This window comes from Hippocampus bargibanti, linkage group LG13 (genome assembly GCF_051943395.1).
Source record: "Hippocampus bargibanti isolate YZ-2025 linkage group LG13, ASM5194339v1, whole genome shotgun sequence".
Lineage (NCBI taxonomy): Eukaryota > Metazoa > Chordata > Actinopteri > Syngnathiformes > Syngnathidae > Hippocampus > Hippocampus bargibanti.
Window position 1 is genome coordinate 15,018,221 of NC_142746.1, and position 22,415 is coordinate 15,040,635.

The 22,415-nt window shown below is 39.0% G+C and overlaps 1 protein-coding gene across 1 annotated transcript; it reads left to right on the forward strand.

Moving 5' to 3' along the window:
* The first annotated feature begins 1,608 nt into the window (after window positions 1-1,608).
* Window positions 1,609-22,285, forward strand: micu1 (mitochondrial calcium uptake 1). The gene is made up of 12 exons (XM_089012493.1): window positions 1,609-1,766; window positions 4,086-4,250; window positions 6,222-6,396; window positions 7,570-7,732; window positions 8,284-8,327; window positions 14,001-14,115; window positions 14,583-14,665; window positions 14,964-15,164; window positions 16,553-16,690; window positions 18,151-18,259; window positions 21,584-21,673; window positions 21,759-22,285. Exons 2-12 carry the CDS (start codon window positions 4,087-4,089, stop codon window positions 21,917-21,919), a joined length of 1,443 nt encoding a protein of 480 aa, XP_088868619.1. The 5' UTR covers window positions 1,609-1,766; window position 4,086; the 3' UTR covers window positions 21,920-22,285.
* Window positions 22,286-22,415: the final 130 nt, after the last annotated feature.

Consider the following 22,415-nt stretch of genomic DNA (forward strand, 5'->3'; position numbering starts at 1 on the left):
ATAGATAGATAGATAGATAGATAGATAGATAGATAGATAGATAGATAGATAGATAGATAGATAGATAGATAGATAAAACTATAAATAATGTTTGGTGATAAAAGTTAGGATGTAAACTGTTCTTGTACTTTTAACATAGAGGACTCTAAATATTTTCAATACTGTACCCATGGCCTCACTGCACGTCACAAATTTCATGCATGTTGTTTTGGCCACATAAAAGCAATGTTTGCTTTTTGTCTGCTTGTGCACACAGACTGATGCTCATAACATGGAAATGTATCAATTGAAATTGGAACCTGCTTTTCAGCAGCGGCCTTATAGATAAACCATCTGTCATCAGTGCACAGGGAAACTGCATGGGTCAAGTTTCATCGTTGTGTTTCTACAAAAAGGAAGCCCAGATAAGACCTGTCGCAGCCAAACATCCTTGGTGCTAATTTGTATTAAAATGTATTAAAATACCGATTACAATCCTTCAATGTGATTACAATCCTTTACGCTCCGCTGTATATTTCCTGTAGAACACAACTCTGATAAATAGTCCATACACAGTCATGGACACAGGAAAGATGTCAGAGAGCATCCAAATAATACTATGCCTCATGAGCTAAGGTGGCTAAGGTGTTTGTGGTGCCTAACGAAAATATACTTCATTGGTAGCTGGGAAGCAGGCTGACATCTCTTTCAAAAAATATTACTGGAAGTGCCTTTCCCCTCTGTCTACAGCAGGGCAGGAACATGACACTTTAGTTCGAAAGCTGAAGTCTTTACAGATAAGCTCCTGCTGCCTAAAGCCAACACACCCAAAAAGATGAAGGGTGCAGCATTCAAGATAAAAAAAGGTCTGTCAGTAAGGATAGCAACAACAAAACTGTTGTGAACAAAACAGGTGTGAAACTCAAGGCCCGCCGGGGGTTCCGAAAATGAATTAATTTGTAATTTAATATGTAATTCTACATTTACTAGATGTCTGCATTTGAATGCCGCTGTGCTGACGATCAGCCTTTTACAGAGTATCTTCATTTTTATTTAGTTCATAGAGTTGCTTGTTCTGTAGCCACAAGGGGACACAAGCTAGTGTCTTCTTGTGCCAGTCCTAAACCCGGATAAATACAGAGGGTTGTGTCAGGAAGGGCATCGGACGTAAAAGCTTGGCCAAAACAAACGTGTGAATCAAATCTCTGAAGATTGAGGACACTGATTCACTGTGGCAAAACTGAAAGGGAAAAGCCGAAAGAAGGGGAAAAAAATAAAATTTCATGAATTAATTTGTATCTTACCTGAGTACCCACATCTCTACTTTTTATAGGCATAGAGTTTAAGTGATTTTGCAACGTGTGGAAAATAAAACTCAAATTGGTAGCCCGTTGTTCAAGCGGTTAACGCATCGACCGAACTGGAGAGGTATCGGGTTCGATTCCAGCTCCTTGTGAGAAGTTTTTAAGTTCTCCCATTGCTCAGTATTCTCTCAGTATTCCGTTGTCCTACATTCCAAAAACACGGATGGCTGATTTAACAATCTAAATGGGCCTGCGGATCAGAAAATAGATGGATACTTTAAATTGGATGGATGACTGGATGAGATTATATTCTGTCTGTGGCGTCATGAAGACCCGCCCCGTCTCTCAGCGATCGATGGGAATACGGAAGTCTGCCACTTTCTTTGCAGCTCATCTATTTTTTTCTGCATTTTTACAACGTAATCTGGAACGTTAAGGGTATTGTTTTATTCCTGCCCAAGTGGTGTTTGTGTTTCCAATCACGTGAGTACCCTCTGATATTCCTCGCTCGAGGTCTCTCGCTAACGGGGAGAGTGAAACGACATCTCGATTTATAACGCCATTGCACTGTAGCGAGCAGGCGTTACCGAGCTATACGTGCGTGCTACGAGAGAATCGAAACACAGTTCTCACGATCAAATGAAGTTTTGCAATGCCTACGGATGTCCGAGAATGCCCAAATAACAGGAAGACCGAGCTGGGTTCGATTTCCTACATGTTAGCAATCCTTTCATGTCGATGATGCTCATACGTTTTAATTTAGGCATGCTGTGGTCAAACATTGTGTCCACTTGCATTCTTTCGGCACGACAGTTTTCTGTATAATGTGATTCTTACTTGTCTTGTTATAAATCCTAAAATAAAATAACTGCAATATAAGAATCATGACAACTGCATGTGTGGTGTGCAACAAAAGTCAAATTTCTTTGGAAGAATTAAAATAAATTCTGTCTCACACAACTGAGATTGAGTATTTGAATTTGGGATATTTATGTGCAGTATACATTTAATACCATTTTTATTCAGATCCTTATGTTTAACATTTCTAGTCTTTATTACAGCCATGAGCCTCAAGCAGATGTTCCAAATAACGTAGACTTAGTGTCCTTTTTAAAAATTATTTTTCCTTTGTATTACTCACCCACCAATTCAGAAATATTGTTGTCGTGTCGTCCATAACCTTGCCCCCCGTATCTGTCTGACCTACTTCAAATCTCTGTTCCCTCACCGTCCCTCATATCCTCTTCCTCTCACCATGATGGGATGCAGAGCTTTCAGCCGCTCCGCTCCCAAACTCTGGAACTCACTTCCACCCAACATCCGTAACATTGACTCCCTTCCTACTTTCAAATCTCACCTCAAAACCCACCTGTTTAAACTTGCTTTCATGGCCTAGTTTAATCTGCTGTTTTATTATTTATTGTTTTATTAATGATTTTATTGTTTTATGTATTGTTTTTTATTGTAAAGCGTCCTTTGGTGTTCAGAAAGGTGCTTGTAAATTAAATGTATTATTATTATTATTATTATTATTATTATAACTCAGTTTCTTACTGTCAGGTCTGAAAGAGGTTTGACCATACAGAATATGTTTAACATCGCAGGTTCCTCTGTATTATGTTCAAACCATCATCAGAACACCAGAAGTAAAATTGATGATTATTATTAGGCTTTGGAGTATTATTAATATCCATGCCAAGTTTTATTATATTCACACCCCCTAAAAAGATATTATTAATTGGCCAACTGCACACTTTGCAAATGCACATTTATTGCCATGGGCTTTGAACTTGATTTAATAAAAAGTGTTGGAAACAATTTTTCGAAAATCAAATCGCTGTATTTAGCAGTGCTAGAAGACAAGCCCGTAAGCTGTTTGTGCTTCACTGCGCCTGCCCAAAAGTAGGTGTGGCTGACGACTTACTTGGTGCTGGTTTGGCAATGTCTTGAGAATTATTTTTTTTCCTCAGGTCTTAAAAAAATAGAAACACACCCTGACAAATCATTTCACAACTCATATGGCTTTACGAAATCAATTACTTTCAAGTTCAGTAGACCCTTGTCAAAGTCGCAAAGTTGGTTTTTCAGTCAAACGATACAATTCAAGGAAAATGGTTCTTTTAAATGTTTGTTTGTTTATTTATTTATTTATTTATTTATTTATTTCCCCCATAACTCTACTATTTTACACACGCCTGACCAATTTGCCAATTTGCTTCATGGTTGGCATTTTTCAGTACAGGGATGCAAAAAAGGTTCAAGCATTTTAAGCTTCAAGCATTTTAAGCTCATGCAGTGTGAAATAAATCCTTTGAGGTCAGCAACTTTTATTTAGATGGTTTAACTCTAATGTACAGTTCATCAGTTCCACTTTGTCTTGAACAGTTCCATCCAAAGTCTGCACATTTTTCAGATTCCTTTTATAAATCACATCTTCGGTATGACAGTCATTGCGAGGCTATATTGACATTTGGCACGATGCTTCATGACAATACTCCACTCTGATTTATACATGGAAACGTCTCCACAAGGGGTCTTCAAATTTTCAATTGTCAAATCATCTTTTGACGTTGATTAATTCAGCCCGCTTCAGATATAGCTTTATATGGTAACATTAGACCTCAAGTTCGACACTTTTTTTGGACGAAAATTAGCAGGTTGGTGTAAGTGTTGTTTATTCATGCTTTTTTAATGAATGCATTTTTTCTGCACATGTAATTACTTTTTAGGATAACATATCCCAAGTTGGAATGAAATTTTCCTTTAATCAGTGTTTCACCTTCACACTCTTCTTCTTTGCAGAATGTTCCGCTTGCGGGCACTGTCTGCTGTGTGGGTTGGCGTTTCAAACTTGTCCCGGCGCTACCACAGTGGTGCGGTCAAAGGGTCTGGTCGAAGGAGGGTGATGTTGGCAGCTCTGGTTGGGGTAACTAGTGTCTCTGCTAGTACTGGACTGCTCTGGAAAAGGTATAGCTGAGTTCAGACCGAATTATGTCAAGGTCAAGACTATCACAATATTAAAAACAAAAAACAAAAAAATGATGTGTATAAGGCGCACCCCCAATGAATGGTGTATTTTCAAACTTTTTCCATATGTAAGGCGCACCGGACTATAAGGCGCACCTCAATGAATGAAAACAGTTTTCCAAATATAATATATGATTATATATATAAAGGTTTAATTTAAAACAGATTCTTTTCTTACAGACAGTGTATTGTAGGTGTTCAAATACCTGACATGTTTCGGCGTACTCTATACGGCGAAACATGTCAGGTATTTGAACACCTACAATACACTGTCTGTAAGGAAATAATCTGTTTTAAATTAGATATCAAGTAGACAGGATGAACTTAATATATAACTTTATATAACTGTATAACTTTGACATTTCAATATCCCGATTTCACGTAGTGTATTTTCCATTTGCCGATTTTGATTAAAAAAAAGCCTTCACCTAAACTTCATTTTAAGAACAAGATTTTTTCCCAAACTAGTGAAAGGGCCTTTGTTACAATGAACTATGGAAAGATGACTGCCACCGTGACCTTGATTTTGAACAGAATTTACAATGCGGGATTCCCTCTGTTACCTAGCAACACATGGTGGGCGACCGGTACTTCAGTCGGTGGTCGACCGGTACTTCAGTCTCTTTTTATTAAAAGTGAGGGTCCTTGATCAAACTGTTTTCTCTCACTATTATATCAACATAACTCATTTGTCTATGTCCCACATATTAAGTTTAGCGATTGGCAATCAAATGGAATAGTCGTGTTTTTGTATGTATTTCAATAAATGGAGACTTTTTTACTTATTGAATAGACAAATGCATACAATAATGTCAGTATGTGAACGCATGATTACAAATGGTAGACTATGCTAAGGTAGGTGAATAGCAATGACGAGTTACTGACATATGGCATCTTGTGCCCTTGATTAATCTCATGTAGCAGGTGTCAGTATTTAGATTTTTCTCCCTTGCTAAGAAGGCTGGTGTTCAAGACAAAATGGTCAAAAGGATATTCAATTGCTTACTCAAGATCCCAATGGTAATACTATAACTGTGTTGCAAGAGCGTGATGGATGATGCCATGGGATGTTTGACAGCTGAGCCACTGTTCTGTTTATAACCAGTGTTTGAAATAGCATCTGCCCGGTGGCCCGGGGCGTACAACTTTTACGTCGGGCAGACAACTTTCAAAACGTCTCAGCCCGGATGGCCAACAAACTTCTTCAAGAAAAAAAGAAGCATTTTTTTCAAATCAAACGTTTGTTTTATTCAATAAAGCAAAAGCCTCAAACAAAACGCTACAAGTCATGCGGACTCCTCTTTCTCAGCAGCTTTCAAAACTTTCAAGTACACTTTTCAGTCAGGGTGTAGTCCGAAGCACGAAACAGGCTTCTGATTGGCTGCCGGTGGCGCGTATACATAAATTGCCAAACGAACGTTCGTTTGTCAATTTTTGTACCATTTGTGGTAGGTAGTTCCTTAATTGTAAAAAACCCTTTATACTTGGCAACAATGTTTTTTTTTTGGCGATTAGACGTATTTTTGTGTTTTAAGTTGTGAAAAGCATCACTTTGCTGCTGTGAAATATAAATTTCTCCACTGTGAGACTAATAAAGGCAAATCCAATCAAATTCAATACACCATGTACGGTCTCAGTTTAGCATTATTTGTCAAGTAAAAAATGGTGGTGTTCTAGAAGTTGTCTGTGTTAAATAGTTTACCATTTCAAAACACAATACAGTACAGTGTAGCACGTTTTCATTACTGCTGTATTGAACACTAATGCATCCGAATGTACATAATCCATCATATACCCGACAAATGCAGCTGTATTTATAAAATACACATAGATATTGTATTTAATTACCCACTGACACATTCATTTCCCACAAGTTCTAATTTGATTCAAATCTCTGTTGTTGAAAACTAGAGCTTATGCCGATGCAGGGCCATCGGTCCGAAATTCCCAGCCACAAAATGGAGAAGAGGTTTCAGACTCCGAGTCGGAGAAATCGGTGGAGGCGAGCAATAGTGATGACGAGGCCAAGAATGAAAGTGGCGAAGGGAAAAAAAAGAAGCAACGCTCTGGCTTCCGTGACCGCAAGGTAATCAATAACCGGCCATTCCCAACAATCAGCCATTCTCCCTCTCCTGTTTGATACCTTTACAAAATGGTTCATCAAAAGCCCCTGCAGCAATCAATATTCAGTATGCGATATTGGGATGTTTTGACAGAATATGTTACAGAGGTAATCAGCTTATATTTCTGTCGTCATAAACAACAGGGCTGTTAATTAGGGAGCGGGGGACAACACAGAAAATTATTAAGTCGCCGTCTTCTGTTTCCAGCTTGTTGATTGTTGATCACATCACTGAATAGAATATGGATTTATTGGTAAAATGGTTAAATTATGCAAAACGTCTGATATTGTGCTGAAATGGTCGAGGATCCGAAAGTTTTGGATTCACTCCGCCATATTCTTTTACCAGCAGATTGCAAAATAGTTCTTGCACAAATGGTCCTGTCCCAAAGTGCTTCTTAAAATACAAAACAACAAATAAATAGCATTTTCACAACAGCTACAATTATGTCAAATAACATTGACACATTGCTCATGTTGTCAAGACATTTAACCAACTCATGAATGAGTTTATTGTATATGTTGGATTTTCACACCATTTTTCTTTTGGTTTACTATTTTTCAAGGGTGCAAATCCTCATGGAAATAACTGAATTGACTTGGACCTCCCATGCTACATAATGGCATGCGAAGCAAAAAGAATCAGCCCTCCAGAGAACAAATCTCATTTCAACAAGTGGAAATCTTCCTAATTCCCAATGTAATAATGCCTGATAAATAGTCTGAACAAACACTGAATCATGAATACATTTTTTCCAACTGTATATTAGTGAATATCAATTATTACGCTGGGAGAGTGTTGCAACTTGAGAAAGTCAGTCATGCGGTCACATAGAATACATAAACTGCCTGTGGCCCTGAACAGTTGCTGCATTTTGCAGAAACGGGGTGGCTATTTTAAGACGAACATTAACGGAGCTAATGACCGCTTAACACTGACCTGTTGTTTTTCACCAACTGCTACATTCTGTTGTAATTGAGATTTGTTTGTGTCTATTTTTTCAGCATTTTTGCTGAATTTTACTCTACAGAGGCTCTTATTGAGATTTCTTTTTCAAACCTGTTTTAAATTACAAAAAAATATAAGTATCACGGTGTTTCCTCTATTGAATGACAACCAGTTCCTGTGTTTGGTAGGTGATGGAGTACGAAAATAGAATACGGGCTTACTCGACCCCAGACAAGATTTTTCGCTACTTTGCCACCTTGAAGATTATCGGTGAGCATGGAGATACTGAGGTCTACATGACGCCCCAGGACTTCATACGCTCCATCACACCAAATGAGAAGCAGCCAGAGAGTGAGTTACTTTTCAGACATCCACTCAGCTGAATGTTATCACAGAAATTAGCCCTTTTAATGACCTTTTATGCCCTATTATCTGTTGTGCCCGCTCATTTCCCCTCTCAATGGGATTGGCTCTGTAGATTGTCATGAAGGTGTGTAATTTTTAGTCCCCCTTTCCAGTAAAAAAGGCTATAAAAGTTTCTAGTTGAGTGCAGAGTTCATGATCAGAATAAAAAAGCAAGTGGAAAATGCCTGTCATTTGTTGTGAAGTAAAACATGCAATGCAAATGTCATGTCAGTACCTCATATTTTTTGGGGGGCAATTCGTCTGGTAAACAGCTGCTCTTCTCTTAAAAAAAAGTGAATAAAAAAAAATCATACGTATGCAAAAAATATTACATCATAAAACCCCAATGAAAACCAGACAACATTGTCCTAACTGATTATTGTTTCATTCAGGCTCAGATTTGAAATTTGATTGAGCTCTTATTTATTTAGTTATTTTTTTGTGTGTGTGTAATCGTTCAAATTTCTCATGCAAGACTGTTTTGGTTTACTCTTCAGATCTTGGGCTTGATCAATTTGCGGTGAAACGCTATGATGGAAAGGTAAGATTTAGATTTCTTTGTGATAAAGAATAGCAATAGGCTATTGTCATTGACTAATAAATAAAATATTGCGCTAAAACTACCAGCTTTGTCTCGGTTGCCATTCAATATTAACTCATTCACTGCCCTTTCCGAATTTATTTTGGAATTGAAAATATAATGGTGAGTGACATTCCCGAATTTGTTCCGGTTTTGTTTTTTTTTTCTTGCGGGGGTGCCGATAAAGCGCTGGTCAGACCTCTGGCAATATTTATCCTCCCATGAGGGGGCAGAATGTCTTTTGTACAGCCGGCCCCAATTGCACCTCATATTACTCCAAACCCATATATCTCAGGAATTAACTCTTTTTTTCTGATGAAAGAAGAGGGTCTAAGGTTTCTTACACTGCATTGAATCTTTATGTACTGTAGTCCTTAAAGTCAATATTCTGTACGTCCTGGAATTTGAGTGAAAATGACAAAAATCCCTGCGCACGAGTGGACACATTTTTACACGTCTGGCAGTGGATGAGTGAAAAAAAAACATTAAAACAATTACAAGATTTGCAGGTACTATTTTGCCAACCATATGTGGAAGAGTTGACAACTGTTGTGTGTACGTCAATGCGTCCCTCTCTGGTTTTTGCTGATGTGCAGGTTCACTTTACATTGAAGGCAAACGCAACACACCCTGTTTGACTGTGACTAAACAACTCATTTGCATTTGTAATCTGAGTCACTGTGTGTTTTATTTTGCTGCTCAACGTAAAGACCTCTTTCTAAAAGTATTAACAGGATTTTATTTTTGTGCTGAACGTGGTTTGTCATTGTGTCCATCATTGAGTTTTCTCCACCCAATGTGTTGATGTGGGTGTGATTTTTTTTTTTTTTTTTCCCCCACAACAATTCAACCATTTTTTTAAACGATTGTTGATTCAGTCATGCTTTTGTCTCCTTCTCATAACAAATAATCCTTCCATTTTCTCTCCTCCCCTTGTGAATAACCATCTTCCTCAAAACCAACATTTCCACCTTGTCTGTCTTTACCCCCCCCCCCCATCCCGCCCCCCAATAATTCCATCTGCTGCCCCCGATGCTCTGCTCAAACCCCCCTACCCCCCATTCCTTGCTTCTTCTATTGCCCTTGCCCCGCCTCAACCCCGCTTCCGCCCCCTCCCCCTCTTCAGGACTTCTGGCAGGTATGGGGTGTGTGCTCAGCGGCATGTGTGTACCTGAATGAAATGCTGCACATTGTAGTCAATACTTGATACTGTTGGTTCTTTTAGTCCACATGTGCCTCTCCCTCTTTTTTATACTCTTTTTATTACTCACTCTCCTATATACTCGGTGTTGTTTGTGCAGTGGAACAGCTCTCCTCATGATTTACATTCAATATTTCCCTATTGCAATTTCAGCAAGGGTGAATCCACGAATCTTATTCCTGTACACGGCAGGACTGTGTATGTTCAGTCTAAAAAAGTAACATCCTCATTTCCCTTTTGCGCACAGCATAGAGGTGATGGCTGCCACTGCTCACCCACACAAAAAAAGTTCTTATCCCGTGACTGTAAAGTGTCCTTGAGAGTTTTGAAAGGTGCTTAGAAATTAAATGTATTATTATTATTATTATTATTATTATTATTATAAAAACAGCACAAGTAGTAATTTCCCACGAATCATAGCCTGTGAAAATTCGATTGGAAGTGTTGAAAATCAGATGCTGGGTCCCAGATAAATGTTTTAGAGGAACCTTAATGATTACTATTAATCAAATGGTGGTTGATTGCTAAAATAACAGCATTTTTTAGGGATCGTTACAATTTCTTTGTTAAATGAAAAAAAGAAGCTATGCTATTGAAATCTTCTATTCAAAACCATCATTTTTAAATTCAAAGAACATTTCTAAATCTTTGCATTGGTTTCCATGTTAATAGCAATTTTGCAATTTCAATACTAACACTATCACTGGACTTGGCAGAAATTCTTTTTATTATGGTGTGTCAAGTTACTACTGTAATTTGCTACTGGCTGTTGTTCAGAACATAATTGTTTTTTTTTTTCACCAATGTGCTTTTGGTTATCACTAAATCGTGTGAGATTAAGCTTCATATTGCCAAATGTGGGTGCGGTAAATATCAACGTTTGGCCTGGAGCAGGTCAGTCACGTTAAAGTATATCATTGATTGGGAGGTGTCAGTCACTGATGGTGACACACAAGCCATTGCCGCTATTGTTCATGTCTGTTTATGTATTATATTACCTCAAGGTCTTTGTGTTGGCCATTGTATTAAAGATCTCCCCAGTGCTCTTTGTATAAACCCGTTGTTTGCAGCTGTCTGCTATTCCGACCTCACTAAATTATTTAAACTTAAACTTTCGATGTTATTCCTTTTGGAATTACTGAAGACTTCTGCCACAGAATAGAGGCGCAACTCAAATGTGACCCTCAAAAAAAAACCACGGCGACTACTTTTAAGATAGATGCTATAAACAACTGAACATGTTTTCAATTTGTCAGCCTTTTACAATTTGTAACGTTGCTGTTCCCCTGCACTCAATGTCCCTCTCTTCTTCGTTCTAAATAATTTTCTCCCTCATCTCCTTTTATTTCTCTTCAAAGAGTTATGAGCTCAAGCTTTCTACATGCTTTGGTTTGGCACCCATGCCCATTTCCTCAGCATGCCCTTTTACCACTGTCTTCCTCAGAAAGTAGCCGGTGGGGCCGCCCTCTTTCTCCGCATGGGAGCAACACAGGGGCTTTTGGGGTGCAAGTTAATGGCTCTGTTAGCTAGCATGGAGGCTGTGTGAATGTGCTTGGTCGCCTTCACCAATTCATCTTTTGGATTGTTCAGATGTCACTCCTGCATGGTGCCTGAAGAGCATGGTTATAAAGTCACTGAAGGCAGGAATTGTGTTTTAAAATGGCTTTAAACTGTTCCCGATACACTGTGGCCTTTGGAATAAAAAGCCACATCATCTATCAGTTGACACCTGCTACTGGGGTTGTATGTGCGTGGGTGTGTCATGAAATTTATGATCCAAGTTGTTATCTTATTCACTCGTTTTGATTTCACAGGAAGTTTCAGCCGGCCTCTGTTTGGACTCAATTTTAATGGCTATGTTGCATAACCTTTTCACTGTTTCTAACTCCCTGTGAGCCATGTCTGTCAATTAATAGCACATAAAAACAGATACATACTATTTTTCTCTTCATCGCTATCAGCTGTCCCGATCTACAAAAGGTCTTGGGTCACATGGTCATCACAGGGTTTGGCTTTCTCCTGTGAGTCATGTGCCATTTCCCAGCAACCGAAATGTGTTGTTTGAGCGTTCTGCATTAGAATCCCCCATCAGTTGTGTTCCCAGAATAATAATCAGCTATTAACTGCACACCTGTTCGGTCAGAGGGTACCATTAGCCAGGAAAAATAACGATATTTCTTAATGATGTCCATGTTTTCTTGAAAACTTCGTGTTGAAAATGGCTTTAACAGTAAATCTCCAACCAAATCAATTTCTTCTCCTCCTTAAGCCATTGTGGATTGACAAAACTGCTATTAAATCAACACAATATATTTGCTTATACAGCTCACAACCGATACAGTGTGCTAGCTCTTGCCAGTATGCTCTTGTCACTGGCGGCTTGTAATCAGAGCAGTTTTTGCAAACTAAGATTGGGTAGTGGCTAGCCAATCAGTTTGTGAAAACTCTGACATTGACTAGCGCCTTCAAGAAGGCTTCGGAACCCTTTTTGGGTAGCCAATTAGAACTCTGGTTGGTTAGTGCAACAGTTTGAGCGACACATTTGATGCTCCAGGGCCCGCAGAACTGATTGTGAAGGTGTCCAAAGTAGATTTCTGACCCTGGTAACATGATGGCTGCAATGTGATTGATTAAATACTTAAATACGAAAACACATGTATGGAAGCAGCGCAACCGGGGAAAAAAATGAAAGGAAGCCGAAAGACAATTTGTAAATATTTAATAAGAATTCATGGACAAAATATAATTAACATCAGTCTGTGATTCAGATATTTTTAGGCCACAAGAGAAAGCCTCGCAGGCCCTGATGGTCCGCCACTGATATATAGCATAGTAAAATTTTGAAGCAGACTTTCAAGCACATATTTATTGGATGTGTTCAGATTATGCTATTTGTTTGACTTTTGAAGTTAAAATGTGTCCAGCATATCGCTCTGGGTGCTTGGAAACAAGATTGGCCTTGACCAAACACTTAACCTCCTCCTGTAAGTGTATTTTGTGCCTTGACTAGTCAGTTGCTCTCCTAATTGTTCTGCAGCCATAAGCTTAGGTTGATGTGTACGGATTTATATGAATACAAGCTGGTTCAGGAGAGCTATTTAATCAGGAAGCAAGATCAGATTTACTCTGACAGCTGTGATGTTGACACCAATTAGTAGGCACGCACTGTCAAATGAATGCGCAGTTTGTTAATTTACTTGATTACTAGTAATGAGCGTGATAGTCAGTTGGGATCAGTCATTTTAGCTAACACGTAAATTCAGAGTGTCTGTGTGTGTGTCTATGTGTACATTAGTTTTGTTATCCTATCCAAAGGGGATGCTTCAAAATGTTTCTATTCATGCATCTTTGTCAAATTGTTAGAAATTCGAAATGTCACGCTCGACAGCGGAATCTCAAAGATCAAATTATGATATTGAGGTTCCATTGTACATCGGACAGTGTCATTATCCTGTCGCGCTTCTCAAGCTGCACTGGACTTGACCAAATGATTTTGGCAGTAATTTATTACCGTGATTATCACTTTATTTTTCATCCAATTATTTTCTTTGTTGAGGTGTGTGTTCATTTGTCTATGTGTAAGAAAGCCCAGAATAAATATACGTGTGTGTGTGTGTTTATCGTTCAAGACCCTGCTTAAAACAGCATCATCCATGCCTGTTCTCTAACAGTTCTTTCTCATCCTCTCCTCTGAAATGGACCTCTTACAGACGGAGGTAACTCCACCTAGGCTTAGTGTGCAACTCCTACCCCTCACCCCACCCAAAAAAAGGCATGTCCACTCTTATTGTGGAGCGGTCAAATAATGGGAAACTGTCTACTTAGACGTTTCTTCACCAAGTGTGCATGTGATTAGTTCAGACTATCATGCAAGGCTGTAATTATACACATGCTAATGGAAAAGAGAAAAAAAAACATATATTACCTCTTTGCGTGTGTGTGCGCGTGTGTTGTACCCCAGTATAATGTGTGTGCGAAACTGAAATCCTATTATAAGTAATAATACCCTTTGGTTTGTGTTCCAGATGTTTTATCAATAGTGTGTATGTTTGTGCTGCGGTCTTGTGATGTTTCCTCTCTTGTTGTGTCAATATCACACTGTGAGTACAGCCTCTGGTATGTAATGTTTGTACACCCACTAACTATTTGTCATCACCAAGCAAACTCACCTTCCTGTAGAGACTCATGTGTATGCAGCTCTTGCATGACTAATATTTCACTCGATCATTGGAACCTATTCACTCCAATGCACACTGGTTCTCTTGTATTTTCTCATTTCTTATTTTCATTTTGGGTTGGGGGGTGTCTTTGAGGATAGTCTGCTATGGATATAAAACTCATAGAATCACGATGAAAAGCTAATGAGGGCTATTACAATTAAAGTCTGCTCTTTTCATGTGTTTTCTTTTGTTTGCCTGGGGTGATATGAGCAGAAGATTGCCCAAGAGAGGGAAAAGTTTGCAGATGAAGACAGCATATTTTACACTCTGGGGGAATGTGGCCTCATCTCCTTCTCCGATTACATCTTCCTCACCACTGTGCTGTCCAGTAAGTGCAGATTTGTTCTTCCCACCCGACATTACTCAAACCCTGCATAGAGAGGCCCTGCTGTCTTGAATCAAACATATAATGCAAAAAGCCATTGATCGCCAAACAATTAGCATTGACCGTGTGGTGGTGGTTGTGATGGTATAACAAATGGTGGAGCAATCCTTATAGACAGACAATATAACAACACTCAAAGGCGTGTATTCTTTATCATCTATGAAAACAAACACTGTTATTCCACTTTAATAAATCAGTGAGCCTTGTGATTCTGCTTGTGTGTTGAGTCTTGAGGATTTCATTATAAGAGCAGCATTGTTCATTAAACGGAGCAGTTCGTATATAATATGATATGAGCCTATATTGAACTTTTTAGCCATCTTGTGAATCATTCAAGTGTGATGTGTCATTTCCATATTTCTTTATTGATTCCAGAATGCATTTTTTGTGTCCTTGCTTATGGTCTCCAGCCCCCCAGAGGAACTTCGAGATCGCTTTTAAGATGTTTGATCTCAACGGTGATGGAGAAGTCGACCTGGAGGAGTTCGAGCAGGTTTGCCTGGGATCAACAATATAAATGAAGTGAAAAAGCTTGTTGCATGCTAGCACACCAAAGTCAAGAGAACTCAAAGAGGAAAGATCTCCTCGCAGGCTTACTTAGACATTTGTCTCCTGTAAAAGTAACAAGCTCATTTAAGCTGTTCATAGAAGAAATGGTTTCCAACAGAAATTGCTCTGCATTTAAGAGAACAAAATATAGGTGTCTACACATTCTTATATTTACATAACATTTCTTGATAGCGATGTATTTGTGTGTGATTTGTCATGATTCATCCACTATCTCCATTTAGGTCCAGAGCATTATTCGCTCTCAAACGAGCATGGGCATGAGACACCGCGATCGCTCCACCACAGGCAACACTCTCAAGACAGCCGGCTGCAGCTCAGCACTCACCACCTATTTCTTTGGAGCAGATCTGAAGGGAAAGCTTACCATCAGCAGCTTCTTGGAGTTTCAAAGGAAGCTGCAGCATGATGTGCTTAAGCTGGAGGTACTATAACTTGATTATACCTTGGGGTCATTTAGCCAATGGGTTCATGGGAAAAGATTGTTGGCCATATAGCCAAAGGCATACTTCACCTTTCATAGTATGGTGATATCAGCATGGGTTTTGTTGAAATGATCAACTCAACTATCCGCCATGAAAGCATTCGCTGCATCGTAACTCATTCACTGCCATTCACAAATTTATTTGGGAATTGAAAATATGACATAGAGCGCCATTCCTGAATTTCTTTGGGCTTTGTTTTTTCATGCTCTGTTGCCGATAAAGCGTTGGCCATGCCCTTTGGCAACGTTTTTCTTTTCCACAAGGGGGCGGCATTTCCCTTTTTTCCAGGTTAGCGCTTTGTTCCAGCTTCAGCTGTTGTTATTGATGATAATAATAATAATAATAATAATAATAATAATAATAATAATAATAATAATAATACATTCAATTTCTAGGTGCCTTTTAAAGCTCTCAAGGTCACTTTACAGTCACAGAATAAGAACAAAAATGCTTTCCTGTGGGTGAGCATCAGCAGTGAGATGCTCCAGCATTCACTCAACCTGAAAATAACTAACACACACACACACACACACACACACACACACACACGCACACATGCGGGTGCACACGCACGCACAGTTAAAGTGCTGTAGAAACCAATACGTAGTATGTATTGCATTGTATTTTGGACAGCTACCCTCATTTCAAGCTCACATAACTCCAGACCCATATAATTTAGGAATTACCTTTTTTTCCGATGAAAGAAGAGAGGCTAAGGTTTCTAATGCTGTATTGAATGTTTATGTAGTCCTAAAACTCAATATTCTGTGGGTCCTGGAATTCAAGTGACAATGACAAAAACTCTGGCACTGGAGTGGACATATTTTTGCACGTCTGGCAGTGAATGAGTTAAACACACCGCCTTGCATTTGGTGAAAACATGAAAAATAAGGGCTTGGGTAATCTACTTTCTAATAAGGCATCTTAGTTCATTACTTCTCGTCAGGGAGTCAAGGTAAATGCTTCATTGGGATATCAATGATCATCGTCGAGAGCTCCTGTCGGGTTTATCATTTGCATAGTAACAAGCTGCCCCTTGTGGTACGAATTAGCATTTTGAGAGGTCGGCATATTTAGAGGCGAAGAAAGAAGGCTGCCGTGTAGCTGTCAAGCTGCCGCAGATATAAATCACCCGGAGTGACCTGACAGGGCCAAGGTCTGCTTCCGTGTAGACACGCTATGCTGGAAAGCTGAGGAAAAACCCACAGCGAGATTTAAATCCTTTCCTATCCCAGGCACGAGTCAATCTGATGTCTCACACTAGAATTTACAGCTTCCCATCATTCTGCACTTGTTTATTAATTTGTTTATTAACTTCTCCCTTGCAGTTTGAGCGCAATGATCCCGTGGATGGCCGAATCTCAGAGAGACAGTTTGGCGGTATGCTGCTTGCTTACAGCGGCGTTCAGTCCCGTAAACTCAAGCAGATGCAGAAGGGATTGAAGAAGATGTTTAAGGATGCACAGGTAGAACGGTGTGGGGGGGGGGGGGGGTTATGTGTGTGAACTGGAGATCATTTTGGGGATCTCATACACACCAAGGTTATCCATTTGGCCAGTTTACCCTCCCATTCCTCATTTTTGTCATCCACTTCATCTCTGTCTTCTGAGCACACGCAGAACATGGGTACTCAGCAAAAGTGCAAGAGCTAGTTGACATCTTTGTCGCCCACTCCCATTTTTTCCATGTCTTTATTCTATTCCACCCTGAATGTCGGACTGGCTTGAGGGTTTTAATACAGGGTGACCCAAAAGATGCGTGCACATTAAAATTTCAATTGTGGCTTTGATTAAAAAGCTATTTATTTCACCATATTCATGTCCACCATTTTTTTGCAAGCTAACCTGTTGTCAATCACTTTGACACACATCTTGCGGGAGGGTGACCCAAAAAGATGCGTCCTACCGAGTCCCTCACTGCAGCAATGTTTTCTTCCGAAAGAGGAGTGTGTAAAAGTGATTGACAACTTTGTCAGACGAGTACAGGTTTGCTTGCAACGAAATGGTGGACATTTTGAACATATCTTGGGAAAGCCATAAATTGACTAAAAATTGACAGAAATAGCTGAAACTCTGGTGAATGGTCTTCCATAAACTGAATAATGTGTGGTTGTAATTTGAAATAAATAGCGTTTTAATCAAAGCGACAATTGACATTTTCATGGGTCCGCATCTTTTTGGGTCACCCTGTAAAAGGGGCATTTAACTTGACTTCCATGATCCATTCTAAAACACAATTCGGACTTTGACGTTTAGAATGCCTGAATTGAATTTACTGAGAGAAGAGGGACAAGATCGAAAATATTCTAAGCATTGAAAGCAAATTCTGAACGTGCGCACTCAGCTCCCCTTTCCCACCATGTTCCGTGTACGCTACTGTGGTTTCATGCTGGTTGCACTTCACAGTAATGAGCTCTGTAAGTCAGGCTATGGAGGGCTGTGCTTAAGGATTTCACACCCTCGCTGGTTTTGCAATCAAATGTTTCCCATCACCTCCTCTTTCAAGATGGCATACATCACGTGATTAACTTTCAGCTTTTGTACTCCAGATAAGCTGAGCAATGTGCGATTGGTCAATAAGCTTGACCTGTCTTATGTCCATTAAAAAAAAGGTTTTCATTGCAAAGGAGCAATCAAAAAATTATTTGAAAAAGCCTGGGCAGTTCTGCGGTATGGCAGTCATGTTGTATTATGCATGTGGGCCTGTTCTGCTGACACTCCACAGCATTGCGTTCATCCATGCATGCCCAATGCCTCTGCCCATTTGTGTCACACTGCTGAACTGCATCGGGCTCGCAGCATTTCCGCAATATTTGGATAACCTTGATAAGCTCATGAATGACCCATTCATGAGCGTTTATGCATTCTCTAGGTTTTTCAATTGTTTTTTTTTTTTTGTTCATCTTTGTTTTTCGTCCTCGGTGCAGGGCATCACGTTTGAGGAGGTGGAGAATTTCTTTACCTTTCTCAAGAATGTCAATGATGTGGACACTGCGCTGAGTTTCTACCACATGGCCGGAGCATCCATAGATAAAGGTAATGCCATTTTCCCTCCAAAAGAGCCGTATATCCTCCGGCACAATGCAAGACTCCTCAATAAGAGTTGTTTCTAAAATCTGCTTTTGTGAAAACAATGCTCAGTTTTAACTGACAATTTGGAAAACTATTCATGAACTCATTCACTGCCAGATGTGCAAAAATGTGTCCGCTCCAGTGCCAGGGTTTTTGTCATTGTCATTTGAATTCCAGGACCCACAGAATCTTGAGTTTTAGGACTACATAAACATTCAATGCAGTGTTAGAAACATTCGACTCTCTTCTTTCATCAGAAAAAAGGTTAATTCCTAAATTATATTGGTCTGGAGTTATATGAGCTTGAAATGAGGGCGGCTGTCCAAAATTCAATGCAATACATATATATTGGTTTATACAGTATAGCGCTGAAGCTTGAACAAAGCGCTAACATTGAAAGAAGGGAAATGCTGCCCTCTTGTGGAGAACAAAAAAACATTGCCAGAGGCCTTTGCCAGCGCCTTATCGGCATCCAAGCATGAAAAAAAAAAAAAAAACAAATTAGGGAATGGCGCTGTATGTCATATTTTCAATTCCTGAATAAATTCGAGAATGCCAGTGAATGAGTTAAAAACTTTAGTTTGCTCATTGATGAGAGTGTCAAAATATTGGAAACGGGCTATCAGTGTGACACCATATTAAACATCGTTAAACTAATAACCGAGTGTTCCTATCATTGCAAAGATAGGATTTTTATACAGCCTTGTGTTGCCGTTCATTCAATTGTATTGTGGCCTGGGGGTATACTCGCATAGACACACAAATAGGGTTATTTTGCCTCACAAGCAAGGTGTTTTTTTCTGTATGCACTTTGGCACTGTTAGTTGGTCAGCGATAATTTTTATTATTATTTTATGGATTTGAAACATCTGCATTTCCCTTCTGGGGATTGATAAAGGAATATCTGATGGCAACTCATTACACACTTCTGACCTGATATGGCAGCTGAAACACAAACCCAAGTCTGTGGCAAGTCAGTAATGGGTCATTAAATTTAAAATGGGCTGGCAGGGATGGGGGGGGGTTGGCAGTTTTTCTTGTAAACTGTGATTAGTGCAACATCATTAACACCTACATTTTCAAATCGCTCTGCGCAAAATTGTTAAGAGTAATCTATGAGCATGTACACAAGTAATTGCGGCACAGTTTTTGGGGTGGTGGTGATTATTTTTTCTTTTTAATAATGTGTCATTACCAACTTCTTTCTCCTCATTATTTGTGATTTTTTTTTTTCCAGCAGATCTGAATGATCACAATCCTGCTAATGGCTAAATCTGTATCTTAGCCTTTGCAAATGTGCTCAAATAAAAACACATATCAGCTTAAACATTTTGATTGGTCAATCACTCTTTAACTCATTCACTGCCATTCACAAATTTGTTCGGAAATTGAGAATTTGACAGAGAACGCCATTCCCAAATTTGTTCTGGTTTTATTTTCTTCTTGTTTGGGTGCAGATGAAGCGCTGGCCATGGCCTCTGGCAATGTTTTCCCATTCCACCAGGGGGCAGCATTACCCTTTTTCCATGTTAGTGCTTTATTCCAGCTTCAGCTGTTGTTAAAGCGCTATATAAACCAATATGTATGTATCACACTGTATTTTCGACAGCCACTCTCATTTCAAGCTCATATACAGTAAAGTCTCGTTATATCAATATTCTCGGGAGTCGGAAAAAAATATCGATATAACTGGACTATCGATATATCCGATCCTGCAGCATGTAAATTTTCTCCTTGCGTTCATAGAAATAGTATCGTAATAAGCAGTACTACCGATATAACCGATATCGATATAACGAGACTTTACTGTAACTCCATACTCGTATAATTTAGGAATTAGCCCTATTTTCTGATGAAAGAAGAGGGTCGAAGGTTTCTTACGCTGCATTGAATGTTTATGTAGTCCTAAAACTCAATATTCTGTGGGTCCTGGAATTCGAGTGACAATGACAAAAACCCTGGCACTGGAGTGGACACATTTTGGATTGGATTGGATTTACCTTTATTAGTCTCGCAGTGGAGAAATTTACATTTCACAGCAACAAAGTTATGAAAGGAAGATGAAAGGCATTTTTTGCACATGTCTGGCAGTAATGAGTTAAAAAGTCAAACTTTAATCTTTTTATTCACATATACACCTACTGTTTTCAAAGTGTACCAAAAACAAATCTATCACAGAATATAAATGAGTCAACATCTTCACCGTGTAGTTTTGTACGCATTTCTTTTTATTGGCTGCCATTCACTTTGGTAACTACAAACAAAAATAAATTTTGTAATATTATATATATATATATATATATATATATATATATATATATATATATATATATATATATATATATATATATATATATATATATATATATATATATACACAGTAAAGTCTCGTTATATCGATATCGGATATATCGATAGTCCCGGTTATATCGATACTATTTCTATGCAGGCACGGAGAAAATTACATGCAAACAGGGTCGGATATATCGATAGTCCCGGTTATATCGATATTTTTTCGGACTCCCTTAAATATCGATATAACGAGACTTTACTGTATATATATATATATATATATATATATATATATATATATATATATATATATATATATATATATATATATATATATATATATATATATATATAAAACTAATACTGAAATTATAATACATTATTTCATTATTTGAGTGTTAAGTTAAATAATGAATACAAACAAAGCCATCTGCGTTGCAATGTGTTGCTGTGCTTACAATAAAGAAACGCATACTTTTTCTTTTGGCACAGTACATCATTCAATAGAGGATTGCTTTTTTTTGTCAGCATTGTCAGTTATGGACTACTTTTTGAGATGTGTTACAACGGCTATAATTGATACTGACCACACTTTTGAACTGGCCTAAAAATGGGATACTCGCTATATGGAGCACTGTATCGGAGTGGATTGGCAGTGATTCCTGACACAGCCATTGGAAAAAATATTTTTTTTATTAATTTGACAGCAAACTACTATTCCGGAGTTTAAGAAGATTTTCAACATTTTTCTGCCTGGGGCTTCTCTGCCCCCCCCCCCCAGTCATCCTCTCAGAGTGGTTCTCAGTTCGACCCGCTGATGCTGTCAGCCTTTCTTGCTCATTTCCATATGTATTGGACTGTGCTCACTGCTATTGGCACTCCACTGCGACTGATCCAAAGGCAAAGACTTGTAGTCTCATACAAATTATGTGTCCACCACACGCTGCTACGCTTCTCCACTAATGAGTTTCCTGGTCTGTGAACTCCCTCTTCCAGTTACCATGAAACAGGTGGCCCGCACTGTTGCCAAGGTGGAATTGTCAGATCACGTGTGCGATGTGGTCTTCGCCCTGTTCGACTGCGATGGTACGTAACTCTTGTGTAAGCAGTTGTCTTGTTATTTTTCTTCTTCCTCTCAAGTCAGCCCACCCCCCACTTCACTCTTCTTCAGGGAACGGTGAGCTCAGCAATAAGGAGTTCATCGCCATTATGAAGCAGCGGCTTATGCGTGGACTGGAAAAACCAAAAGACATGGGCTTCACTCGGTTGGTGCGCGCCATGTGGAAGTGTGCTCAGGATACCGCCTGGGACTTTGCCATGCCAAAGACATAATAATTGGAGACAGAAGGGTACGAGTGGGATTTACTATGCCATTAGAGACATTCTTTTTTTCCAACAGTTTCAAGGACTGCAGCCTCAAGGGGATGTCACCAAGCATGCAGTGTGACACTTCGGGTTGCATCACACTTTTGTATCATTGTGAAATATACAAAAATAGATATTGTGGTTACATAGTGCATAATTAGACGGAATACGACCTTTTGTTAAAAAAGAAATACCCGATGTACAGACTTCGTCCCAAGCTCGTTTTACCATTTGAATTTTTTTTCTTCATGTCACTCCAAGATCTATACCATCTTCCAATTAATATATTGCTTACTGAAACACTTGTTATGCAAATTAAAGATTTGTACTATATTGATGACTTGGATGCTTGCATATACATGGGTGGGACTGTTGTTTGTTTACTGTGTTATTGCACTTATTACTACCACTTAAAGGACAACCGACGTCTCTGGACAAGTTGTGTCCATAATTTGTTAAATGG

Excerpts from the sequence above, each read along its gene's own strand:
- micu1 (XM_089012493.1), top strand. The coding sequence starts at position 4,087 with ATGTTCCGCTTGCGGGCACTGTCTGCTGTGTGGGTTGGCGTTTCAAAC. Across the intron at positions 14,666-14,963 it reads ACCTGGAGGAGTTCGAGCAG|GTCCAGAGCATTATTCGCTC; the intron begins GTTTGCCTGGGA and ends ATCTCCATTTAG. Across the intron at positions 21,674-21,758 it reads CGCCCTGTTCGACTGCGATG|GGAACGGTGAGCTCAGCAAT; the intron begins GTACGTAACTCT and ends ACTCTTCTTCAG.